Source organism: Geotrypetes seraphini, chromosome 12 (assembly GCF_902459505.1).
Source record: "Geotrypetes seraphini chromosome 12, aGeoSer1.1, whole genome shotgun sequence".
Lineage (NCBI taxonomy): Eukaryota > Metazoa > Chordata > Amphibia > Gymnophiona > Dermophiidae > Geotrypetes > Geotrypetes seraphini.
In genome coordinates, this window is record NC_047095.1 from 97,053,690 (window position 1) to 97,077,119 (window position 23,430).

Consider the following 23,430-nt stretch of genomic DNA (forward strand, 5'->3'; position numbering starts at 1 on the left):
GTAGACCCCGTTGCGCTTCCTAAATTTGAGTGTTGTGAGCCACCACACGCTCCTCAGTGAGATCTAGATGGGCGCTATACTGTTTGAGTTGGAGGGTGATGTTATTAATTTCCGATCGGATGTGGCTGCAAGATTATCCTGCATGAGGTTGCGCGGGATTTGTAAAATCGGCAGCGATCGAGGCTCCCTGATCTTTAGCAGCAGTAGAGCATGATTTTTCGGGCAACAGAGGGTCGTGTTTGGAGCGCTTCAACGCATTGTGCGCAGCAGTGGTGTTAACTGGTGGCGAACCGTCCGGTTTATTAGATCGAACTGACATAGCCATCTTGCTAGATATAGTTACTGACCTCTAGGATGGCTTGAACAGATTGAAATAGAGTTTTTATAAGAGGGCTGGAGAGGAGGAGTTAGCTAGGCTGCCATTTTGTGCGCGGTCACGTGACCCTCCCAAGCCATAATAATTCTATTGGAAAATACAATTCCTTGGATAAAAAAAATATCCTCCATCCTCAGCTTTTGACATGATATATCACCAACTTCTCATCACTACGCTATTCTCACTTGGATTTTAGGGCTCTGTTATCGCATGGTTTTCATTCTATCTTTCCCACTGCACCTTTAGCTTATGCTGTGGTGAATCCTCCTCCACCACTATCCTGTTGTTAGTCGGTGTACCTCAGGGCTCTGTCCTGGGACCACTTCTATTTCCCATCTACATTTCTGGTGCTCTAATCTTCTACTACTTCTACTTCAAAACATTCAGAAAAGAAATCAAAACCCTGCTTTTCAAAAAATTCATCCAAATATCTTAACCCCTCCTCTCTTACCTCCAGAAGATTCACCTACCTTCAGATAACCTTCCCCCAAATTACCCACCTTAACACCTTCCAATTAAACAAATACCATAAATAGATTGTAACCTACCCTCTCTAACTGCATTCCATATGTATTTTTCATACAGTTCTTCACTGTCAGTTTAATTTCCATCCTATAAGTTCACATAGAATTTTTCTTTTTTCAACCATCTTTATTTTCTCTTCTTTATTAATTTCCAGGTACTTTAGTTAGATTGTGAGCCTTCGGGACAGTAAGGGAATTTTTTAAGTACCTTCTTACTTCTCATTTATAATCTTAATGTATATTTTCTTCAAACCGCTTAGAACCTAACGGATGTAGCGGTATATAAGAAATAAATTACATTACATTACATTACTATGGCTTTCAGTATCACTTTTATGCCAATGACTTGCAGATCTATCTCTCTACACTGGAAATCTTGACAGACATTCAGACCTGGGTTTCAACCTGCTTATCTGACATCACTACCTGGATGTCTCACCGCCATCTAAAATTACTTTGCTGCACCATTTACCTGGAGCAAACTGCCTGACTCAATACATCAAGCTCCACCTCTGGCAGTATTCAAATCCAGACTCAAAGCCCACTTCGTTGTAGGTGCTTTCAAATCTGTCTTATCATTCCTTCTGTAATTCCCTCACTTGTCCAGTGTTTGTCTTGACTAGATTGTAAGCTCTTTTGAGAAGGGACTGTCTCTTCTATGTTTTTATGTACAGCACTGTGTACAGCAGCATTCCCTCCCCCTCCATTTCCCTCCCCCACCAGTTCCCTGTGCAGCAGCATTAGCGTTTCCTCTACCTCCCTTTCCCTTCCCGCGGTCCCGACTACAAACCTGCCGATTCCAGCAGTGTGTGCAGCAGTCTTCACACGCTGCTTCGGGCCCTTCTACTGCCCTGATTTGCTCTGCCACGTCTCTGATGATGTCATCAGAGACGAGCCAGAGTAAATCAGGGCAGTAGGACCCAAAGCAGCGTGTGAAGACTACTGCACACGCTGCTGGAATCACCACCTTTGTAGTCGGGACTGTGGGAAGGGAAAGGGGGGTAGAGGAAACGCTAATGCTGCTGCACAGGGAACTGGTGTGGGGGGAGGGAAATGGAGGGGGAGGGAATGCTGCTTTGGACAGACAGACAGAGGGAGGAAGGGAGACAGAAAGAAAAGAAGAAAGACACAGGGGCAGGGAGATACACAGAAAGACAGACAGAGAAAGGGGGCCAGGGACAGAGACAGACAGAAAGAAAGACAGCGGGAGTCGCATCAGGAGGGGTGTGGGATGCGGCAGAGGGAACTTTTCCAATGGGTGCAACTGGGCGGCTGTCGGGAACCTCTGATCAGGGGCAGAGCAAGGTAAGTGTATCATAGGGATAAGAAGGAGGAGGGGGGGGGATAAAAAGGAAGGGATGCCTACTGCTGGACAGGGGGAGAAGGAAAGAGGTGCTGATGGACAAGGGGGGTGAAGAAAAAGGAATGGAGGCCTAATATTGGACAGGGGGAGAAGGAAAGAGATGCTGATGGACAGGGGGGAGGTAAAACAAAGGGAGAAGGGCTGCTGCTGCATAAGGAGAGCAGTGAAGGGGTGGTGGTAGACACAGGGGAGGTAAAAGGAAGGGAGAATGGACAGGGGGAGCAGGCAAGGGGTGGCGATGGACAGCCAAGGAAAAAGAAAGACAGAAAGCGGCTAAGGAGAGAGAGAGAAAGAAATAAAGACAGACACACACAAATATATTCTAGCACCCGTTAATGTAACAGGCTATAACACTAGTGTGAAATATTTGCCCAATTCTAACTGTAATATCATAAAATGTACACTTAGGGACACATAATCAAAAGTTTAAAACATCCAAAAACCAGCCTAGGTCGGTATCTGGACATCCTAATATCGATAATCAAAACTAATTTTCTGGACGTGCAGCAGCACTTCTAAGCTGTTGTGCGTCCAGAGAGCAAAGGGGCATATTGGGAGGTATGTAATGGGCAGGAATTGGGCGGGCTTCAATCTGGACGTACGCCAGTCATAATCCAAACTTTCCTAGAGGAAACTTAGACCCGGGCAGTTAGACCTGTTTGAACTGCGTCCAAGTTCCACAAAGGTGCCCATACTGACAAGAAGACCACTGAAGGATTTAAGGCATAACCCCCTCTTACTTCCTCAGTGGTTATGACTACTACTACTACTATTTATTATTTCTAAAGCACTGTACATTTTAACATATAATAGAGGGTCCCTGCTCAGAAGAGCTTACAATCTAATTTAGACAGGACATTTCGGGGTTGGGCAGATTATAGTAGAGGAAATGATACAGTAGGTATAGGTATCTGACAGTCATGAGTGGGAGTTAAGAGTTGAAAACAGATTCAAAAAAGTGGGCTTTTAGCTTGGATTTGAATGCTGCTAGGGAGGGAGCATGATGTATTGATTCTCAGGCAGCCTGTTCCAGGCATATGGTGCCACAAGAAAGAAAGGATGAAGTCTGGAGTTGGCAGTGGAAGAGAAGGGTACAGAAAAGAGGGGCTTGCCCGACGAACGGCGATCAGGGGGAGGAGCATAGGGGGAGATAAGTGAAGAGAGAGATGTGGGGGATTCAGAGCAAACACACTTATAAGTCAGCAAGAGGAGTTTAAACTGTATTCAGAGATGGACGGGGAGCCAATGAAACAACTTGAAGAGAGGGGTAATGTGAGAATAGAGGCTCTCACGGAATATGAGTCGCGCAGCAGCATTTTGAATGGATTGAAGAGGTGAGAGCTGACGCCCGAGAGAAATACGTTGCAGTAGTCTAAGCAAGAGGTGACGAGAGCATGGACAAGGGTTTTGGTCGTGTGTTCAGAGAGAAGAGGACGGATTTTGGTAATATTATTGAAGAGGAAGGTGGTCTGTTGGATCTGAGCAGAGAATGAAGAGTGAAAAAAAACCCCCAAACCCATATGCTTCCCATCAACTGATCACGGCAGAGGAATCACCATCAGCTGAGCTGGTTTTGGGGATTCCTGGTGGCTCAGATGATAGGGATTCCCCCTTCCAGGATCAGCTGAGCCGCAGAGCCCTACATCCCTCTCCCAGACATCCCCAACATCCCCCACATTCCCCCCTCACATCCCAACATCCGAAGATGCAGTGGGAGGGGCCAAAGGCCCTGATTGGCTCAGAATGGCAATTTTTAGCCAATTTGAGCCAATCAGGGCCACGTCATTGCGGCACGCAGCCCTGTAGGCAGGAGGTGGCATGAGCTTCTCTCCTGCCATTTGCTCTTCCAAAGGTAGGGGGTTCCTGGGATGTGAGAGGGGGTTCAGAAATGTTGGGGGTATGTGTGGGGGCGACAGAGATGTCAGTGGAGGTACAAGATATCAGGGAAATGTCAGGGGGAGGGGTGTAGGGCTCTGTGGCTCAGCTGATCCTGGCAGGGGGAATCCCAATCAGCTGAGCTGCCAGGAATCCCCCAAAACTGGCTCATCTGATGGGGATTCCTTCTGCCATGATCAGACAAGGTAGTTGGTGGGTATGTCTACAAAACTTGCTTTTGTACGTTTTTCGTGTGGACATTTTTATTTTTGAAAATGGGCAAGAAAGAAAGATGTCCTAAGAACCAAAACTTACACCTTGCTTATTTTCAAAAATAAAAGATAGTCGTTTGGCAGCTTTGAAAATGGACATTTTTCTTAAAATGTCCAACCTCAGACTTAAGCACATTTTTGATTATGCCCCTCTTACTGTATACTGGAACTCCTCAAAGAAAGAATAGTGACACAAAACAGAATACATTGCCTATATACGAGAGGGTGCTGAAAAATTCTCAACCCAACCAACTTCCTAAAGTCTGATCATTATTTTGCCACTGTAGCTGAAGAGTGTTATTTTATTTTGCAAATTTGTAGAACCAAAATGCTATGTTTTGACAGTTTCAGATCACTGATTGAACCATATCAATGAAAAGTGTGGAATTTTCAATTCTGGAACTCCATGCTGTCATGAAGTTCCTACTTCTGCAGAAGAAAACTCCAAAGAAAATCCATGAATGTATGATGCAAACATTGAGTGACAAATACCCATCATACTCCACAGTGACGAAGTGCTTTGTAAACTTTCAGTATGGATATTTTGAGACCAAAGATGCAGCAAGGTCTGGGAGGCCTCAAATGGTGTCAATTCCTGAAATTGTTGACCATGTCCATGACCTGATTTTGGCAGATCAGCGAATATCAGCTAAAACAATTGCAGAGACAATACAGATATCCAACAACCAAGATAATAAAGGCGATGGAACTCCTCTCGCATGAGGAAAGACTAAACAGGTTAGGGCTCTTCAGCTTAGAAAAGAGACGGCCGAGAGGAGATATGATTGAAATCTACAAAATCCTGAGTGGTGTAAAATGGATACAAGTGGATCGATTTTTTATCGTATCAAAATTTACAATGAAGTTGCAGAGTAATACTTTAAAAACCAATAGGAGGAAATATTTTTTTAAAAACCAAAAACGTGCAAAAAAGTGGCCTAACTACTGATAATCAAAACTGGTTTTAGACATATCTAGAACCAGCTTAGGCCTTTCAACTGTCTCTGTGTGCCCAGAGTGAAAAGGGGCATTTTTGGAGGAATGGATAGGGCGGGAGGTAGGTGGGCTGACCTAGACTTAGTCATCTGGCAGCAATAACCAAAAAGGTTTGACAGGTTGCCAGACGGAACTTATACGTTTTGACTTAGACCAAGTCAAAACAGGTATAAGTTCAGAATCGGGCCACTGAGATGATCGTGACTGCTGTGATCAGCTCAGCAGCCCAGGCGACCCGTCCCCATGCACCGGTAATGATCGCGGCAGGAGAGATGCCAAAGCTCTCCTGCCGCGATCCCTCCTAACCTCCCTGGCAGGACAAAGCCAATCTCTCCTGCCGAAACAAACTCCTTGAACCCCCAACATGGCAGGAGAGATGCCCAATCTCTTCTGCCGAAGAATACCCCCTCCCCGCACCGATCATTGGTAGGTGGGAGCCCAAGCCCTCCTGCCAAAGAATGTCCCCCCGCACCGATCATCGGCAAGAGGGAGCCTAAGCCCTCCTGCCGGACAACCCCCCCCCCCCAAAATCCCTTCACCTGACTGTGTACCCAACCCCCCAAGACCTCCCCTCCACACTCCGCCGAACCCCCCCATCCTTAGTAGATGAACGGATTGGTCCTCCCTCTGTCGGCTGGCAGGCCTGCCTTCCTCTGAATGGCGGGCCTGCCGATGATCAGTGCAAGGGGGTGGTTCTTTGGCAGGAGAGATTGGTCATCTCTCCTGCCAATGATCGCACATGTTGGGGATTCAGGGGTTTCTGTCTGCAGGAGAGATTAGGCATCACTCTTGCCGATAATCACGAGTGTTGGGGGGTTCAAGAGGTTTGTGTCCGGCAGGAGAGATTGGGCATCTCTCCTGTTGCGATCATTGCAGGGGGGGGGAGGGAGGGGGATGACGCTTCCAGGATTCTGTAACGGGCGTTGTTTATGACAGACGCCGGTTAGAGAATCCTGCTTTTAGGCGAAGGACTGGCAATGGCTATCTTCCAAGGGGCCAAACAGTTAATGAAACTTGCTGTGCCAATTAAAGTAAGCATTGAAAGAAAAAAGGTGAGGGAAGCTGCAGAAAGAAGTTCTCTCTTTGCAAGACAAAGCATCTGTTCACAAGGCTGCAAAACCTGATGGATGTTTTGATTCAATGCATAGACCATCTACCCTACTCACCAGATCTTGATCCATCTAACTACTTTCTGTTTCCCAACCTTAAAAAGAGTTTGAAAGGGTGACAGTTTTCAAGTGATTCAGAGGTGATTGCAGCAGTCTGGCAGTATTTCAGTGACCAGACATTAGAGTATTTTTTTGGAAGGGTAACAGAAACTTCAGACACAATGTGCTAAGTGTGTTGAACTTGGGGTAAATATGTGGAATAACGTCTAAGTTTCATGGCTCTACGTCATTCTTTTCTTGATCGGGCTGAGAACTTTTCAGCACTCCCTCGTATTGAAACACTGAAAAATATATGAGGGAAGTGGATCACCGGAAAACAATAAGTAACCGTCTGCATACAGAACATCAGATATCCAACTTGAAAAGTGCAAATGTGTGCAAATAACCAACATGGTGCACAAACTACATACTAATGAAGTGACATAATACATAAGATCAGATAAAAAAAAACCCTTAAATAGTTAAAGAGCGATGAATGACGATGAATAGACGAACCTGAGGGTGAAAAGAAAAAGTCAACGTGAAGTGCCGACATGAAAAGTGCTACTGTGGTCAAACACAATTCATTGCCAGAGAATGTGGTGAAATCAGTTAGCTTAGCGGTGTTTAAAAAAAAGTTTGGATAATTTCCTAAAAGGCTATTATTGAGATGGCTTGGGGAAATTCACTGCTAGGATAAGCAGCACTTGGGATCTAGCTAGGTGCTTGTGACCTGGTTTGGCCACTGTTGGAAACAGGATACTGGGCTTGATGAACCTTCAGTCTGTTCCAGTATGGCAATTCTTATGTTCTTATGTATGAAAAGCCCACCATAAAATAAATAATAAACAAAACAAAAAAATCAACCTACCTATGTGCTGAAGTACTCTAATTGTGCATAAGACTTATAAAAAGCTGTACCACGTAGCATGAAACAGATAAAAAGTGTGGGTTGAAACGGACTAATCAAATAATGAAACATCAACAAAGATGTTTAGTACCAGATCAATTCTCCAGTACATTATAGTATTCAGAGAACTCTGCTCCCTTAAATCTCCAGCATTTTGGACAGATTTCTTTAGAGAAATACTGGGAATTTCACATTCTGAACAATTTAGGAGTTGGAAGGAAGAAGAGGTGGGAGGGAGAAAGCAAGTAGGTTGGTGTCTGGAGGCAGTAAAGTGGAGAGTGCTGGGGTCAGTGTGGGTACTGCTATTATCAGTCTGAAATCTGTTTAGAAAGTACAGAGACCCAGATGCTCAAAAGCTTACTGTACAAGTAAGACTAGTTGTAGCCAGTCTTACTAGCAAGTTAGCTCAGCCTCTGAAGCACAAAAGGGTTCTCGGGGTCTTTTACTCATCACACTCATCATTCTCAGCCACTGAGAATCCTATGCAAATGCATTAGAAGTTGCTCATTAGTATTAAAATGAGCACTCCATATAATGCAAACCTTTCCGGCAGATCTGGAGCAGTTGATGACTTCTCTGGAAGGAGCATTTTGCTTGAATTTTAAATTCCAATGTGCCTGTGTGTGTCCTGCGCCTAACAGTCACAAATAAAATCACTATGGAATTAAAAAAAAAAAAAACCTTCCAAAATTACTGTAGCAATAGAGGCTTCAGCTACAGCTGGAAGTTTGTTTTTCTTTTTTACCCTTGCTACCGCTTAGCTTACCTCCAGGACTCCGGCGATCAGAGCCCTACTACACTCTACTGGGCCTGTGCACAAGAGCTGCACCTACCATTCAATTCTTGTGCGCAGGTGCCAGGCACAGTTTCTACCGCGATACTCAATTATTTACTTATTTATTCATTCAGATTTAGTAACAGCCTTTTGAAGAGATTCACCTAAAGCAATGTGCAACAGGTACAGTTTAACATAAAATTTATCATTTTGTTAACAACATAACATAAAATGATCAAACTTGTATAAAAATAAACACAATAAGAGGGAATTCAACAAGGGGTGCTAACCAATTTAGTGTGCACTAACCATGTTACCACGCACTGATTAGTGTGTACTAAATGTTAAGATGTCAATTATATTCCTATGGACATCTTAACATTTAGTGCACACCAGCGCAGTTAGTATCCCTTGATGAATTTCCCCTAAATAAGGTAAACTTGGAAATGGCAAATTGAAACCTAATAATAGGACTACTATGAAACAGTTTCAAAAATATACTTGTTTAACAGCACTGAAATTCAAATAGCAGAAATATAAAATATTGTTAGGATAATGCCTATGAAATAACTAACAAACACACTTTAGAACATTCAGATAACATAGATATGATGCTTCCTGGTCTGACTCTGGGAACTTCTTCCGGCAGCAGCAGAATTCAGAATTCGCTGCTCTGTCAGCCTTCATTTCTGTCGAGTGCTGCCTTTGCAGAAACAGGAAGTAGGCTGGACCCAGCATAGAGGCAGATCCAACGCCAGCAAGAGTAGCGAGTTCTGAAAGTTGTGCTACTGACATGGGGGTGACAAAGAGAGGGAGGGAAGGGATGGGAAGAGCAATGCTGCACCCGATTGGGGAGAAGAGAAAAAGACCAGGGAAGGGAGAGGAAAGGCAAAAGAGATGCCAGACAATAGGGAAGGAAAGGAAAGGCCAGACTATGGAGGGGGGGGAATTGATGCCAGGGCACAGGGGGGAGGGAAGGGAAGGAGACAAATGCTAGACCAGGGAGAAAGAAGAAGGAGATACCAGAACATAGAGGGGTGGGAGAGATGGAGAGGAAGGCGAGGAAGGAGATGTCAGGGCATGGGGGGAGGGGAGGGAAGAAGACAGAGATGCCAGACCATGGGGTGAGGTGGGAAGGAAGGAAGGAAAGGAGAAGAGAGAGATGTCAGGCCATAGGGAAGGAGGTGGAGATAGAAAAAAATAGAGAGGGAGTGAAGCTGAAATGTATCATGTACAAAGGAGAGAAGAGAGAGAGGAAGATGCCATATGGAAGGGGGAGAGGGTGGACCCCGGATGGAAGAGGCAGTGAGAGAGCAGATGCATGTAAAAGAGAGAGAACAGACGCTGGATGGAAAGAAGACAGTAAAGAAGATGTTAAAGCAGAAATGACAAAAAGTAAAATGTTTTGCTTTAGAATATAGTATTATAGCTGTATTGATAAATGTTTATAAACGGAAAATGGAAATAAGGTATCTTTTTATTGGACTAATAATTTACTAACTTTTGTAGGCCAAATCCCTCTTCCTCAGGTAACAGCAGTATACTGTACTGACCTGAAGAAGATTTTGGCTTCTGAAAGCTAATTGAAAAATAGATTAGTCTAACAGAGTGGTGTAAGGGGCGGGAGCGGGGTGAGTCCACCCTGGGTGCAGATCATAAGGGGGTGCTCCCAGGGTTGATGTCATGGCCTGGGAACTTCCCCTTCTTTGCAGTGGCAGCCTCAGCCTTTACAACTCATAATAATAATAGTTTTATTTTTTATATACCGACTAACCAGGAATGGTTCTAGGCGGTTCACAATAAGTAAAAAACTGAACATACAGCGAAAATACAATTTAAAAAAGGAAATACATCAAGTAGTAAAAACATAAGAAATACTTAAAATTAAAAAAAAACAACAGAATACATTGTTGGGCCTTCCTTTCTGCTGGGTTCTGCCTTCGCGCACCTGTCTCTTGCCTCTTCAGTCTGTTCAAAATGCTGCTGCGCGACTCATATTCCGTGAGAGCCGCTATTCTCACATTACCCCTCTCTTCAAGTTGCTTCATTGGCTCCCCGTCTGTTTCCAAATACAGTTTAAACTCCTCTTGCTGACCTACAAGTGCATTCGTTCTGAAGCCCCCTGATCTTTCTCATCTCCCCCTATGCTCAACCCCCCCCTCCCCCCCCCGTGATCTCCACTCATCGGGCAAGCCCCTCTTATCTGTACCCTTCTCTACCACTGCCAACTCCAGACTCTTCCACTGCCAACTCTTTCTTGCAGCACCATATGCCTTGAACAGGTTGCCTGAATCAATACGTCATGCTCTGTCCCTGGCAGTGTTCAAATCCCAGCTAAAGGCCCACTTTTTGAAACTGCTTTTAACTCAAAACTCCCCCTCACTGCTGTCAGATACCTATACCCGCTATAATCTCCCCAACCCTGCTGCTGTCAGATACCTATACCCACTATAACCTCCCCAACCCTGAAATGTCCTGTCTAAATTAGATTGTAAGCTCTTCTGAGCAGGGACTGTCTATTGTATGTTAAAATGTACAGCGCTGTGTATGCCTTTCAGCGCTATAGAAATAATAAATAGTAGTAGTAGGAAATACTTTTAAAACCAATAGGAGCAAATATTTTTTCACTCTGGAATAGGTTGCCAAAGGTTGTGGTAAGAACGGATAGCATAGTTGGTTTTAAGAAAGGTTTGGACAATTTCCTGGAGGAAAAGTCCAGAGTCTGTTATTGAGAATGACATGGGGGAAGCCACTGCTTGCCCTGGATCCTATTCTCATATATCCCTGGGTCCAGATCCTCCAAGGCCAGAACACTGTAATCTACCTCCAACAGGTTAAGGTCTAATATAACAACCACCAGGTTATTGTTCCCTCCAAAAGAGACCAACCAGGAAAGAGAAAGGAAGGTTAGAACAGTGTTCTTCAACTGCCGGTCAGCGGACTTGTGTCAGTCCATAAAAATTTCTTGCCGGTCTATGATGGATTCAGGTCTTCACAAAATACACACTAGGCAGGAAGAGAGACTGCGGTGCCGGCATCAGCTGACTTGCAACTTCCTGTTGCCGTTGCGTATGCCGGGACTGCTGCCTCCTGCCTTTACCGGGTCGGGTCTCCTGCCTCCTGCCGCATATGTCTCCACACCTCCAGACCATCAGCGGCAGCTCTGTGTGCTTTTAACTTCAGCACACAGCTACCCCTAAGCAGTAGTTTAGCCGCGGTTTCATGAGGCAGTCTTGGGGCCTTTGCTAGGCCAGCCCGCTTCGATGATGCTGTGTGCCAAAGTTAAAAGTATACAGTGCTGTCGCTAAGTTAAAGAGAGGAAACATTTGCTGGAGAGGGAGGGAAGGGAGAAAGGGTACTCCTGGACAGGGGAGGAGGGAAGGGAAGAGAGTTACTGTTGGATAAGGAGAGGAGGAAAGGGAGAAGGGGTACTGCTGGACAGGGGAGGAAGGAAAATAGGAAGGAAACAACTGGCAGGGAGATTAGAGGAGGGGAACGAGTTAGGATGGAATGGAGAGATCAGATGAGGGAAAGGGGAGAGACAGAGGAATGAGAAAGTAGAGAGAGAGATTGATGTTGGGAAGGGGGTCAGATGAGAAATAAGGAGAGAGGGACAAAGATGCTAGATCTGGTGTAGGTGAGATAAAAATGAGAGCAGAATGAATCATGTAAAAAGGAGAGAGGGAGCACAGGCTGGATGGAACGGGGAGGGCATAGAAAGAAGGCAGATACCATATGGAAGGGGGAGATGCTGGATTGAAGAGACAGAGGGTAGTTGCTGGATGGAAGAGAGTGAAAAGATGATGAAAGAAGAAACCAGAGATGACAAAAGGTAAAAAAAAATAATTTTATTTCTATCTTGTGATTAGAATATATCAGATTTGAAATATGTATCCTGCTAGAGCTGGTGTTTAACATAACTGGGGGGCTCTCTCTGACCAGGGGGCAGTTGCCCTAGCTGCACTCCACTAAAACTATTCCAGTCATGTGTGACTGCGGTATTCTGTTAGCATGATATTTCTGTGTACCATTCTGTCATAATTTGGCTTATTCAGTTTTCTTGATGAATATATGTGAAGGAGAAGGGAGACAGGGGTTTTGTTGATCCTTGTTCTGTATTTATAAAATTACAATTATACAGAATATTGTTTCTTTTTATACTTCATTAAAAATACGTTCAATATAAAATCATAACTATTTGAGGCTTGTAAGGATAGGATCAGATGGTTTGCGGGACTGAGCTTGTGGGGACGGGGTGAAGATGTTTGTTTTTTTTAAATTTCAGTCTTAGTAGTTTGCCAGTCCACGAAATAATTCTTTTATTTCCGCGGGTCCATAGGTGTAAAAAGGTTGAAGAACACTGGGTTAGAAGAATTGCACAGAGAAGATTTTTCTATTTAGTGCTTGGAGCCCGTGTACAAGGGGAGAAACAAGAATTTCTTACCTGATCAGAAACCATGGCAGACATTTCCTCTGAAGTCTGCAGCTGCTGGGATGGATTCAGGCTAGAGATTTACCTCTTTCTAACGATCAGCAGATGGAGCCGATTCCTGAGGGTCCTCTTTGCTAGGTCTCCCAGATCTCCCAGGAATTTCCAGATACAGGACACAGAAAGTTTCCTCTTCTATTCTGAATCTTTTCTGTTTTCGCAGCTCTGCTTAAGTAAAGAAAGCAACTGAGCATGTGCTCACCCCACCCCTCCTGTGAGGTCATCCTGAAATATCCCACCTCCTTAAGATAGTTTTCTAGAAACAGCACATAGGTCCCACTCAAGAAGTTATAGCTGCTATTGCTACAACTCCATCTTAAGGAGGCAGGATATTCCAAGATGACCTCAGCAAGGGGGAAGGTTGAAGAGCTTTGAGTAAGCTCAGATGTTTTATCTACTCCCCCAGGTCCAGAGCTGCAAAATCAGAAAAGTAGAATCTTTGTGCTGCAACTGGAAATCCCTGCAAGCCCCAGTCTCAAATCTACAGAGGAAGAGAAAAGGGATTATATCTGAGACGCAGGAATCAGTCCAATCTGCTCCTGTCTTGCTCATCTTTCCAGGAAGAGGGAAATCTCTAGCTTGAATCCATCCCAGCAGCTACAGAATTCAGAGGGAATCAGGAAAGAAATGTCTGCCCTGGTCAAGCAACTTTTTTTTTAAGTATTTAGTCTAATAAAAAAGTGTTGTTTTCTTTTCTTTGTTTTGATTTCTATCTGTTCAATGCTTTGTATCAGGTAAGAAATTATTATCTCTATTCTTGTAAAAGGAAATTCTCTCTGCGTTTCTTATAGCTTTCCCTTCTTTTTCTTGTTCATCTGTTTTGGAGGGAAGACTAACCTGTTGGAGGTAGATTAATTCAGTACTCTGTATATTGGGGTTTATGAATCAGGGAGGAGAGCTGCATGTGTTATTTTACCCATGCATGGTCTCTTTAATAGAGAGTATCACAAACTGCGTGCCCCAATGAAATGCCAGTAAGGAGGAGAGGCACCGGCTGACTGCTTCTAGGATGTGCCTCTCGCAGCAAGAGGTATGTATGTACTGTAGGCAGTCAGCTGGTGCCGACTCTCCTTGCCGGCGTCTCTTCTCCTCTCCCCTCTCCTTACCTCCCACCAAAGAGAGTGTCAGAGTCGCGACGTGATGATGTGCACTTCCGGGTGTCTTCCGGCTGGGGCATTGAGTTTAGCATGCCGCCGGCTGAAAAGTTTAAGGGACACTGCTTTAATAGAAGGTGTATTCAGGACTGGGGTCTACTAGAGTACATTTATGTAGCTGAGGATGTGTGATTTCCCTGGTGCATAAATACTGTGGGTTTTCCTAACCTACAGACAAAATACTGAAGTCCACCTCCAGCAGGTTAAGTTTCTTACCAACACTCACTTCCCATTTCCACCTTTGTATGTGTTCAGCCAGATCTTTGTCCAGTTGTTCCATCTGACTCAGACAGCACCTCCTCTTTTCCTATTTCCCCTTCATTTTCACTGCTTTGATATTTTCACATTAAAAAAATCCCATATACAGTGATACATTGGAATCCAAACTTAATCCGTTCCAGAACCCCGTTCAAGTTCCAAGACCATTTTTCCCATTGAAAATAATAGAAATTGGATTAATCCGTTCCTTGGTCCCACAAATTGTAACTCTAACAGCTTTCCTCATGCTCTTATTTTCTGCTGGACACATGGCTAATATAGATGGCCTGAGGGCTGTGCAGGAACAAAGCACTGTGGCAACTGCAAGTAGTGCTCAGCCCAAAGCTTCCCTCTGACGTGAAAACAGGAAGCTGCATCAGAGGGGAAGCTTTGGGCTGAGCAACGCTTGCATTTCCCTTATGTTAACATAAGAACATAAGCAATGCCTCCGCTGGGTCAGACCTGAGGTCCATCGCGCCCAGCAGTCCGCTCATGCGGCAGCCCAACAGGTCCAGGACTTGTGCAGTAATCCTCTATCTATACCCCTCTATCCCCTTTTCCAGCATGAAATTGTCCAATCCTTTCTTAAACCCCAGTACCGTACTCTGTCCTATAACATCCTCTGGAAGCGCATTCCAGGTGTCCACCACACGTTCGGTAAAGAAGAACTTCCTAGCATTCATTTTGAATCTGTCCCCTTTCAACTTTTCCGAATGCCCTCTTGTTTTTTTATTTTCTGAAAGTTTGAAGAATCTGTCCTTCTCTACTCTTTCTATGCCCTTCATGATCCTTTAAGTCTCTATCATATCCCCTCTAAGTCTCCTCTTCTCCAGGGAAAAGAGACCCAGTTTCTCCAATCTCTCAGCGTATGAAAGGTTTTCCATCCCCTTAATCAGACGTGTCGCTCTCCTCTGAACTCTCTCGAGTAACGCCATATCCTTCTTAAGGTATGGTGACCAATACTGGACGCAGTACTCAAGATGCGAACGCACCATTGCCCAGTACAGCAGCAGGATAACTTCTTTCGTTCTGGTTATAATACCCTTCTTGATTATACCTAGCATTCTATTCGCTCTCTTAGCGGCCGATGCACACTGTGCCGTCGGCTTCATTGTCATGTCCACCATTACCCCCAAGTCCCTTTCTTGGGTACACTTCCCCCTCCCCATTTGCGGTTTCAGTAATCGTGGTTTCACATATTCGCGATTTTTTGGGGAGGGGGAAAAAAGGAAAAAAAAACCCATCATTAAGTCTTCCTCCCGGCATCCCAGCCTTACCTGGTGGTCTAGCGAGCTTTCGGGGCAGGAGTGATCTTTCTACGCTCCTGCCCCGTGCAGATCGCCATTAGGAAATAGCTGTAGGGAGTTCCCGTCGTAGTCTCGAGAGACTAGGGAACTCACAGCAGCCATTTCTTAATGGTGATCTGCACGGGGCAGGAGCGTAGGAAGATTGCTCCTGCCCCGAAAGCCCGCTAGACCACCAGGTAAGGCCGGGAAGGCGGGAGGGAAGTGGGGGTGAGTCAGAGCCAGATATTCGTGGTTTTTCGCCATTCGCGGTCCGGCTCTGCCCCTATCCCCTGCGAATCCGGAGAGAGAAGTGTACTCTCATTCAATAACATCCCTCCCATCGTATAATTGTACCTCGGGTTTCTGCTTCCCACATGCAATACTTTACACTTTTCAACATTGAACTTCATCTGCCATCTCGCTGCCCATTCCCCTAGTTTGTCCAAGTCCCTTTGCAATTCTTCGCAGTCCTCCTTTGTCTGAGCTCCACTAAATAATTTGGTGTCGTCCGCAAATTTTATCTCGAACTTCGTTCCTATTTCTAGATCATTTACGAATATATTAAAAAGCAGCGGCCCGAGCCCTGAGCCCAGCGGAACACCACTCGTGACCTTCCTCCAGTCTGAGTAGTGGCCCTTCACCCCCACCCTCTGTTTCCTACCCTCTAACCAGTTTCTGATCCATCTATGCACATCTCCGTCCACCCCATGGTTCTTCAGTTTCCGGAGTAGACGTTCATGAGGCACCTTGTCAAAGTCTTTCTGGAAATCTAGGTATATGATGTCTATGGGGTCTCTCTATCCATCTGTTTGTTAATTCCCTCAAAGAAGTGCAATAAGTTAGTCAGGCACGATCTCCCCCTGCAGAAACCATGTTGGCTGGTTATCAGAAGTTCGTTTTTTTCAAAATGTTCATCGATGTTTTCTTTTATCAGTGCTTCCGCCATTTTCCCCGGAACCGAGGTCAGACTCACCGGTCTGTAGTTTCCCGGGTCACCTCTTGATCCCTTTTTAAAGATGGGCGTAACGTTGGCTATCTTCCAATCCTCCGGGATCACACCTGTTTTCAGAGATAGGTTGCAAATTTGCTGTAGTAGTTCCGCTATTTCCTCCTTTAGTTCCTTCAGAACCTTTGGATGGATTCCATCCGGACCCGGGGATTTGTCAGTTTTTAGTTTTTCTATCTGCCTGTGCACATCATCAAGGCTCACTTCCATGGATGTTAACTTTTGTGCTTGATTTCCATTGAAGATTTGCTCAGGTTCCGGTATGTTGATTGTGTCTTCGCTTGTAAATACAGATGAAAAGAACATGTTAAGTCTTTCTTCAACCTCTTTCTCTTCCTTCACCGCTCCCTTCCTGTCTCCATCATCCAGCGGTCCCACCTCCTCCCAAGCCGCTGTTTCCCTTTAACATATCTAAAGAACGGTTTGAAATTTCGTGCTTCCCTGGCTAGTCTCTCTTCATACTCTCTTTTGGCTTTTCGAACCACACGATGACATTCTTTTTGATACTTCCTGTGCTCTTTCCAGTTTCTCTCAGATTTGTCCTTTTTCCATTTTCTGAATGAATTTTTCTTATTGCCTATCGCTTCCTTCACTATTTTAGTTATCCGCTCCGGGTGTTTTGTTCGACTCTTATTGCACCCTTTTCTGAATGTGGGGATATACAGATTTTGCACCTCGCTCACTGTGTCCTTGAAAAAGGACCAGGCATGTTCTACCGTCTGCCATTTTTTTAAAGTGTTACTCAAGTTTCAAGTTTAATATGTATTTGATTAATCGCTTTGTCATTCTTCAAAGCGATTTACAAGAAATTAAAATTACAGTAAAAAAAATAAAATTTATAAAATAAATAAAGACTGACGGGACATAGACAATTTGACAAGAACTGGACACAAAAGGATAGGACGGGGAAGAGATTACAATATATAATTAAAGAGTGGGATACAAAAATGGAAAATACATAAGGAGGGGATTACCGTATTTTCGCGGATATAACGCGCGCGTTATACGCGTTTTTACCTACCGCGCATACCCCCCGCGCGTTATATGCCTGAGCGCGGTATACAAAAGTTTTTCAACATAGTTCCCACCCCGCCCGACGCCCGATTCACCCCCCCCAGCAGGACCGCTCGCACCCCCACCCCGAACGACCGCTCGCACGCGCTCCCACCCGCACCCGCATCCACGATCGGAGCAAGAGGGAGCCCAAGCCCTCTTGCCCGGCCGACTCCCCGACGTCAGATACATCCCCCCCCCGGCAGGACCACTCGCACCCCCACCCCGAAGGACCGCCGACTTCCCGACAATATCGGGCCAGAAGGGAGCCCAAACCCTCCTGGCCACGGCGACCCCCTAACCCCACCCCGCACTACATTACGGGCAGGAGGGATCCCAGGCCCTCCTGCCCTCGACGCAAACCCCCCTCCCCCCCCAACGACCGCCCCCCCAAGAACCTCCAACCGCCCCCCCAGCCGACCCGCGACCCCCCTGGCCGACCCCCACGACCCCCCCACCCCCCTTCCCCGTACCTTTGGTAGTTGGCCGGACAGACGGGAGCCAAACCCGCCTGTCCGGCAGGCAGCCAACGAAGGAATGAGGCCGGATTGGCCCATCCGTCCTAAAGCTCCGCCTACTGGTGGGGCCTAAGGCGCGTGGGCCAATCAGAATAGGCCCTGGAGCCTTAGGTCCCACCTGGGGGCGCGGCCTGAGGCACATGGGCCCAACCCGACCATGTGCCTCAGGCCGCGCCCCCAGGTGGGACCTAAGGCTCCAGGGCCTATTCTGATTGGCCCACGCGCCTTAGGCCCCACCAGTAGGTGGAGCTTTAGGACGGATGGGCCAATCCGGCCTCATTCCTTCGTTGGCTGCCTGCCGGACAGGCGGGTTTGGCTCCCGTCTGTCCGGCCAACTACCAAAGGTACGGGGAAGGGGGGTGGGGAGGTCGTGGGGGTCGGCCAGGGGGGTCGCGGGTCGGCTGGGGGGGCGGTCGGAGGTTCTTGGGGGGGGCGGTCGTTGGGGGGGGAGGGGGGTTTGCGTCGAGGGCAGGAGGGCCTGGGATCCCTCCTGCCCGTAATGTAGTGCGGGGTGGGGTTAGGGGGTCGCCGTGGCCAGGAGGGTTTGGGCTCCCTTCTGGCCCAACTACACAAAGGTACGGGGAAGGCGGGTGGGGGTGTCGTGGGGGTCGGCCAGGGGGGTCACGGGTCGGCTGGGGGACGGGCGGAGGTTCTTGGGGGGGGGCGGTCGTTGGGGGGAGGGGGTTTGCGTCGAGGGCAGGAGGGCCTGGGATCCCTCCTGCCCGTAATGTAGTGCGGGGTGGGGTTAGGGGGTCGCCGTGGCCAGGAGGGTTTGGGCTCCCTCCTGGCCCGATATTGTTGGGGAGTCGGCGGTCCTTCGGGGTGGGGGGTGCGAGTGGTCCTGCCGGGGGGGGGGGGAATGTATCGGACGTCGGGGGGGCATCAGGCTTTCAGGATGGGGACAGACCTTCAAGGGGGGACAGGACTTCAAGGGGGGACAGTGCACGGAAAGTCAGGGGGGTGAACGGAGAGTCGGGACAGCGCACGGAAAGTCAGGGCAGTGCACGGAAGTCAGGGGGGGTGAACGGAGAGTCGGGACAGCGCACGGAAAGTCAGGGCAGTGCACGGAAGTCAGGGGGGGTGAACGGAGAGTCGGGACAGCGCACGGAAAGTCAGGGCGGGCGAAAGGAGCGTCGGGCATCATGCGCGGTATACCCGTGAGCGCGGTATACAAAAGTTTTTGTACATATCATCGTGATTTCTGCGCGCTATACCCGTGTGCGCGTTTTACACGGGTGCGCGTTATATCCGCGAAAATACGGTAAAAAAGAAGGTGATTAAAATGAGATTGTGGACAGAAGAAAAGGTTGATTCTAAGACTTATTAAAATTCTTTAAAAAGAAAAAAAATTTTTCATTGGGGTTAAATTGCGAAGGCGTCATTAAAAAGGAAGGTTTTCAGTTTAGTTTTGAATTTTTCTAAAGTGATTTCTTCTCGTAAATAACTAGGGAGAGAATTCCAGTTTTGAGGAGCTGTGACTGAAAAAATATACTGCCGGCGTGTATTTATTATTTTTAGTGAAGGGATCGTTAATAAATGCTGTTGATCTGATCTTAGAGTTCTATTAGAAGAGTAAGGGATTAATAATTTGTGAATAAAAGCAGGAGTTTTAAAAAGAAGAGATTTAAAAGTGAGCAAGCTAAGTTTGTATAATATTCTGTGGGCCACTGGAAGCCAATGGGCTTCCTTAAGAAGTGGTGTTATATGCTCAAATTTTTTAGCTTTTGAAATAAGCCTAATGGATGTGTTTTGTATGATCTGTAGACGTTTGATTTCTTTTTGGGCTATTCCCTTAAACAAAGCATTACAGTAATCTAATTTTGAGATGATGAGAGAATGAATAAGAATTTTCAAAGAGTCGGTACTGAGAAATTGTGAGATAGAACGTATTTGTCTAAGTTTGAAGAATGAGGACTTGATGACGCTACTAATATGATCATGAAAGGAGAGTTTGTGATCAAAAATTACTCCAAGTATTTTAGTATTGTTTACAACTTGTAAAGAAATCCCATTGATGGAGATTGGAAGGATGAGTTGAGGAACGCCGTGTGTTGTAGAAAAAGTATTGGAAATTGTATTATTAAAGGAGACGGTAGAGGATCGATTTGAGAAGTAAGATTGGAACCAGGATAAAACTTGGTCTGTAATGCCTATTGATTGAAGCCTGAGTAATAATAACTCATGATCAATCGTGTCAAAAGCGGCCGAGAGGTCTAAAGAGACTAGAAGAACAGATTGATGATGGTCCAAAAAGTAATGAATGATGGTGGTCATGCCGATTAAGGAATGTTCAGTGGAATGGTATTGCCTGAAGCCGGTTTGATTAGGATGAAGAATGTTAGTTTTTTCGATAAAGTCTGAAATCTGATTATACACTACCTTCTCAGTTAATTTAGATAGGAAAGGAATATTGGCTATAGGTCTATAATTTGAACAATCTTCTGCACTAATTTTATGATTTTTTAAAATGGGATAAATGATCGAGTGTTTCCAGGCATTTGGCATGATGCCTTGTTTTAAACTTTCGCTGACTAATGTATGAATTGGTGGGCCAAAAATGTGAAAGTAGCGCTTTAGGAAAAAAGGAGGAATAGAATCGATTTTAGAGCCTTTTATGTTAATAGTTTTAATGATAGATTCAATCTCTGTTAGATTAGGGATATTAAAAGAGGAACATTTAGAAGAAAGTGAACTGATTTCAATTGACAGTTGGGAAGATTTAGAAGATGAGTTTGTTGTAAAAGTAGATCTTATTTTTTCTATTTTTTTTTTTTTGAAGTATGTTGCTAGTTCGTGTGCTTTGAGATTAAGTTCCACATCTGGGTTTTTCTGTTTATTAGAATAAGAAATTGAGTTTAGTATACGGTAGAGGGTAGAAGAATTTGAAGCTTTTTGTATTAATCCTGAGTAAATTTTGTTTTGACGAAATTTATTTTTGATTTGTAGAAATTAGAATGTTTTTTTAAATAGCTCAAAATTGGTTAATGATTTGTCTTTTCTCCATTTACGTTCCAGAGATCTTAGTTGTCTTTTTATAAGGGAAAGTTCAGCTGTATACCATGGGTTGATGGATTTCTTTGTAGGAATGATTTTAGTTTGTTGTGGTGCTAATTTATCCATTAGCCGAAGGGTGTTTTCTGACCAAAGTTGTACAGAATTATCCAGTGACTTGTTAGTAAAATCAGAAAAATCTGATGGAAGGGCGGCTAATATTGTATCAGACGAGAGATTTTTAAAATCTCTAAATTTAATTAATTTATCTTTGGAGGTTTGGGGATTTGTATAATCAAGTCTATATAATATTGATAATAGATAATGATCTGACCAAGGAACTGCTTGGCAGAAGTTTAAAGAGTAGTTATTTGTTAAAGAGGAAGGAATAAGCACCATATCGATTGTATGTCCTAGATGATGCGTAGGTTCTGATATTAAAGGATGCAAATCAAGATAATTAATATGGGAAGTGATAGTGTTAGTTTGATAATTGTTAAGATCATCAAAGTGTATATTAAAATCACCCAAAATTAGAGGGTTTAAAGTAGACGAACCAAAATCGAAGAGGAGTGACTGTAATTGGGTTAAATTTTCACTGTTAATTGGAGGAGGCAAGTAAAGAAGTAAAGCATCAAGTTTAGGCTTCGTGTGAAAGGAGAATTGTACAAATTCAATAGTTAAGTTGGGAGGGGAATAGTCAATAGCTTTTAGTAGTGGTTTACGGAAGATGATGGCTAATCCACCGCCACGTTTGTAACGTTTCTTCTTTACCATTCCCCTCATTGCTTCGTAGTTTCCCTTCCTGAAGTTAAGTTGTCGCTATGGTTCTCTTTCCTTTCAATATTCCTACTTCCACCTTGAACTTGATCATATTATGATCGCTGTTCCCCAGCGGTCCCATTACTTCCACTTCCTTTGCAGGTCCCCTTAGTCCATTTAGGATTAGATCCAGAGTGGCATTTCCTCTCGTTGGTTGTCTAACAAGCTGCTCCATGAAGCAATCTTGTACAGCCTCCAGGAATTCTGTCTCCCTAGCGCATCTTGATCTTCCAAGATTCCAGTCTATCCCGGGGTAGTTGAAGTCTCCCATAATAACCGTGTTACCGCTTTTGCATTCTCGCTTCATCTCGGCTTCCATTTCTTCATCGATATCTCCGGTTTGCCCGGGTGGACGATAGTATAGGCCCATCTTTATTTCAGGCCCTTTCCTTCCCGGTATTTTAACCCATAGCGATTCCAGCTTGTTGGCCGTCTCTGCTGTGTCCATTCTTGTCGATTGTATGCTTTCTTTTATGTATAGTGCTATTCCACCGCCTTTCTGTCCTGACTTGTCCTGGCGATAGAGCTCGTACCCTGGCAGTGCTGTATCCCAATTTGCTTTCCTCATTCCACCATGTTTCAGAGATTCCAATGATGAGTATGTCCTCTGCAATGGCCATGGCTTCTAATTCCCCCATTTTGTTTCTTAGGCTCCTTGCATTAGTATATATGCAATTTAGCTCCTGGAATTTTGTTGCCTTCATTTCCTTTCCCTGTATTTCGGTCTTTAGATTCTTCTCTTTGGCTACAATCTTTCTAACCTCCTCTTCTGGGTTAGTCGACTCCTGTAATTTGTCCCTTGTTTCTTCCCAGCCTTTTTTCCCCTTAGTATCTTCACGGGATACCTTCTTCCGAATCATCGATGCTTGGTCGACTGTCGGCTTTCCCCTTCTTCTTAGTTTAAAGCCTGTTCTATTCCTCTCCTGATGTTGTTTGCTAGAAGTCTAGTTCCCGCCGCACTCGGGTGCAGTCCATCTCTTCTGTAGAGCTTGCTCTTGCCCCAGAACGTCGTCCAGTTCCTCACGAAGTGGAATCCTTCCAGGCAAAATTTAATTTAAAAAAAAGTTTGGATTCCAAGTTGTTTGAGTTCTGGGGCTATGGGATTCCGAGGTACCACTGTATACTCAAATATAAACCCATCTGAATATAAACTGAGCTAATCTTTTAACACAAAAAAGGTGGAAAAGATAGACTTGAATATAAACCAAACTCATGTCAGTCTTGCAAGGTTACTGTAGGAGTGAGTCGCCTAGTGGTTAGAACTGCTGCCTCAGCACCCTGAAGTTGTGAGTTCAATCCCAGCCTGCTCTTTGTGACTCGGGACAAATCACTTAATCCATCCATTGCCCCAAGTGCCACAGTTAGATTGTGAGCCTGCAAGGACAGATAGGGAAAATACCTATGACTACCTGATTACTATTCAATGTATCGTAACCACTTTGGATGAATCTCTTCATGAAAAGGCGGTAGATAAACATAGAACCATTGTGGGAACTCGCATCAGACATATTGAGTATGGAACAGGAGCATAGGAGGATCACTCTTGCCCTGGACTCACCACTGGACCAGCAGGGCTTAAGGTAGGCCTGGAGAGAGGCTTGCGACGGATCTGAG

General features: G+C 45.2%; 1 protein-coding gene across 2 annotated transcripts in view; it reads right to left on the reverse strand.

The window, feature by feature from the left end:
- Window positions 1–12,883, reverse strand: part of LOC117346629 (zinc finger protein 260-like) — an 80,318-nt gene extending 67,435 nt beyond the window's left edge. Inside the window, exon 1 of one of the 2 annotated variants that reach the window (XM_033916516.1) lies at window positions 12,684–12,883. In XM_033916516.1, the coding sequence (XP_033772407.1) occupies window positions 12,684–12,707 (24 nt within the window). In that variant the 5' untranslated portion in view covers window positions 12,708–12,883. The remainder of the gene's footprint in view (window positions 1–12,683) is intronic. The other variant, XM_033916517.1, reaches the window with a different exon arrangement.
- Between the last annotated feature and the right edge of the window lie 10,547 nt (window positions 12,884–23,430).